General features: G+C 42.4%; 1 protein-coding gene across 1 annotated transcript in view; it reads left to right on the forward strand.

The window, feature by feature from the left end:
• The window catches only part of LOC125044861, a 7,781-nt gene that overhangs the window by 2,752 nt on the left and 2,529 nt on the right, over positions 1 to 2,500 (forward strand). Inside the window, exons 2-3 of the mRNA XM_047641824.1 lie at positions 897 to 971; positions 1,791 to 1,919. Of these exons, the coding sequence (XP_047497780.1) occupies positions 897 to 971; positions 1,791 to 1,919 (204 nt within the window). The remainder of the gene's footprint in view (positions 1 to 896; positions 972 to 1,790; positions 1,920 to 2,500) is intronic.

Here is a 2,500-nt window from a genome sequence, read left to right on the forward strand (position 1 = left end):
AATAATAATAATAATAATAATAATAATAATGATAATAATAACAACAAAAACAACAATAATAATAATAATAATGATAATAATAATGAAAACAATAATAGTAGCAACAGAGTACTAGGACTTATATAAGTAGTAGCAACAACAGCAACAATCGTAGTAGTAATAATAATCATAATGATAAAATTATCAATAACATAAATAATAACGATAATAAAGATGAAAATGATAATGAGGATAAAATGATAATAAGGATAAAAATGATAATGATAATAATGATAATATTAAGGAACAACAGATATTCATAGCAGCAAAATCAACAATAACAGCAACAACAAAGCTACTACTACTATGACTCTCTTGTTCCCACTGCGTCCCACTCCGTTCCGCTGCGTTTTCCTTAGATTATCTTTCTTGTTTTCTCTGTCGTTTGGAGATTTTATTTTCCTTTTTTTCTTATAGGCGGGAGAGTTTGGTGGTCAAACTTTTAATTTATTCATTTTCTTTTTGTATTAATGTGTGTCTGTTATTGCGTATGTATGTATGTATGTTAGCAAGCATGAATACATAAATCAATATATGTACATACAAACTTCTATGCACATATCTTGAACATTATTATACTTACGTATATGTTTGTATGCCTGCGTGTGCATGTACATAAATGTCCATGCTTTCATTGTAATATGAAGATGTACAGTATCAGAGACTACCAGTGACTATACATCTTTTATACCCAAGATAAAATAAAGAATCAGACAAAAACTGGGCCTAGAAGCCAGATGTAAAGAAGTTTTGTTTCTGCCTCCATAATGGCGGCGGAGAGCGGTAATCCGCTTTACGTATGTAGCGGGATTATATATGGCGCCACACCACCGCCGATCCCTCTCCCGCGCTCTCAGTCCTCCCGCCTGCTCGCTCCTCTTGCCCGCCGCCAGCACGCCGAACGCGGCCCGGACGCACACCAGTTCGGTTCGGTGAGACCTGCACGCACTCAGTAATCCGGCGATTTAGCGCAAACCGCCACGCAGTGACTCTACTCGACTGAGATAATCGGAGGCAGGGGGGGGGGGGGGGTAGTTGGCTAGGCTGTCCGTCCTCAAGCAACTGTTGTAGTTTACAGGGATTTTTTATGGTTTTAACCTAACACAGTAATGTAGATCAAGTAGAAGATAAATCGGGGCTGATCTGGCTTCAATATTAATTAATACAGGTATTACTGTGGCCAAGTCTAAGTTCCACGGTAATATATGACAACTCCTCAAGTCGAACTGATAAAAAATTGTTAACCAGAAAATAAAGGTAGCATCGTTTCGATAATCAATAAGCGACGAAATGTTTGCTTGTTTATTACAGAAACCTTTATAGAGGATACACACCGATTGCATGAGAGTGTTTTAATCATATTCTGTTTTCTCACGGCAACCCCGAGATCGGAGAGGAAGCCTTTCTATCTTCCCTTCGAAGGAGCTTACTCCCACGAGGGGGCCACTCCTCATTAGCCCGGGTCAGCGTCGGCAAGGACGCCCATAAGCGCCACGCGAGGTGGCTCCGAGCGCCGTCCTAATGAAGGCGCCGGAGACAAAAGTGACCCGCATTAGCGACGCGACGCCCGAGATTTAGGACGCAGAAGTAATGGCCCCATAAGTCTGTCCTGCGAGGCCGTCTACGGGACTCTCCGTAAATGGCTTTATTTGAATCTATCGCCATATTTTACTATTTCCATTTGTGACCCAACATCATCTTATTTATGTACAGAGACTCGTCCCCTGAGACCGTGCGCCGAAGCATAACAGATTACTACAGCCAGTCTAGGATGCAAGGCGCTAGAGATTTTCCGACCAGATACAGTAGAACACATTTTACGGCGCTCCTTGCTGCACTCGGAGAGCCAGAATTTGTCGTGGTGGATATTTAAAAAGTCGGTTAGTTTTTTCTTAACAGAGCGTCTTATCTAAAGAAGATTGAATTTTAACAGTAGATGACCATCAAATATTACTGTAACAGATCAATGTCACTGACCGGAATTTCACCCATCTCGACCCCCGAATAAACGGGTCGCGTCTTTGTTGTGCGTCAAAGTTTATGCGACTTTGATGAGTGATCCCCTACGCGGTTCATCTCTGCCCTCGCCTGCCATTGTCGTTCATGCAATCCAGGCAGCGCTGATAAATTCGCATCGAAGTAGTGTAACAGTTCGCGTAATCTCGACCAATGAGAGCATCGAACGCTCGAACTAAACGAACCAACTAACGAAGCACGGTACTGCACGCGCCTCTCCCTTCTCGAATAATTTCATAGACTTTTTATGGTTCCGGTTCGCAGCTTTCCTTCTAATCCCCGTGCATGCGCGATAACCGATGACGTTAGTTTAGGCTTATCCTGTAACCTAGGCCTATCACGGCTTTCCTTTTTGATCCTTACGCGCAGTTTCCCCCCCTTGCGCTGGAATCCCACCGGCTCGTGTTTCCATATTGGAAAAAAGGTTCAGACACTGATGTAGATC

The sequence above is a fragment of the Penaeus chinensis genome, chromosome 36 (assembly GCF_019202785.1).
Source record: "Penaeus chinensis breed Huanghai No. 1 chromosome 36, ASM1920278v2, whole genome shotgun sequence".
Classification (NCBI taxonomy): Eukaryota; Metazoa; Arthropoda; class Malacostraca; order Decapoda; family Penaeidae; genus Penaeus; species Penaeus chinensis.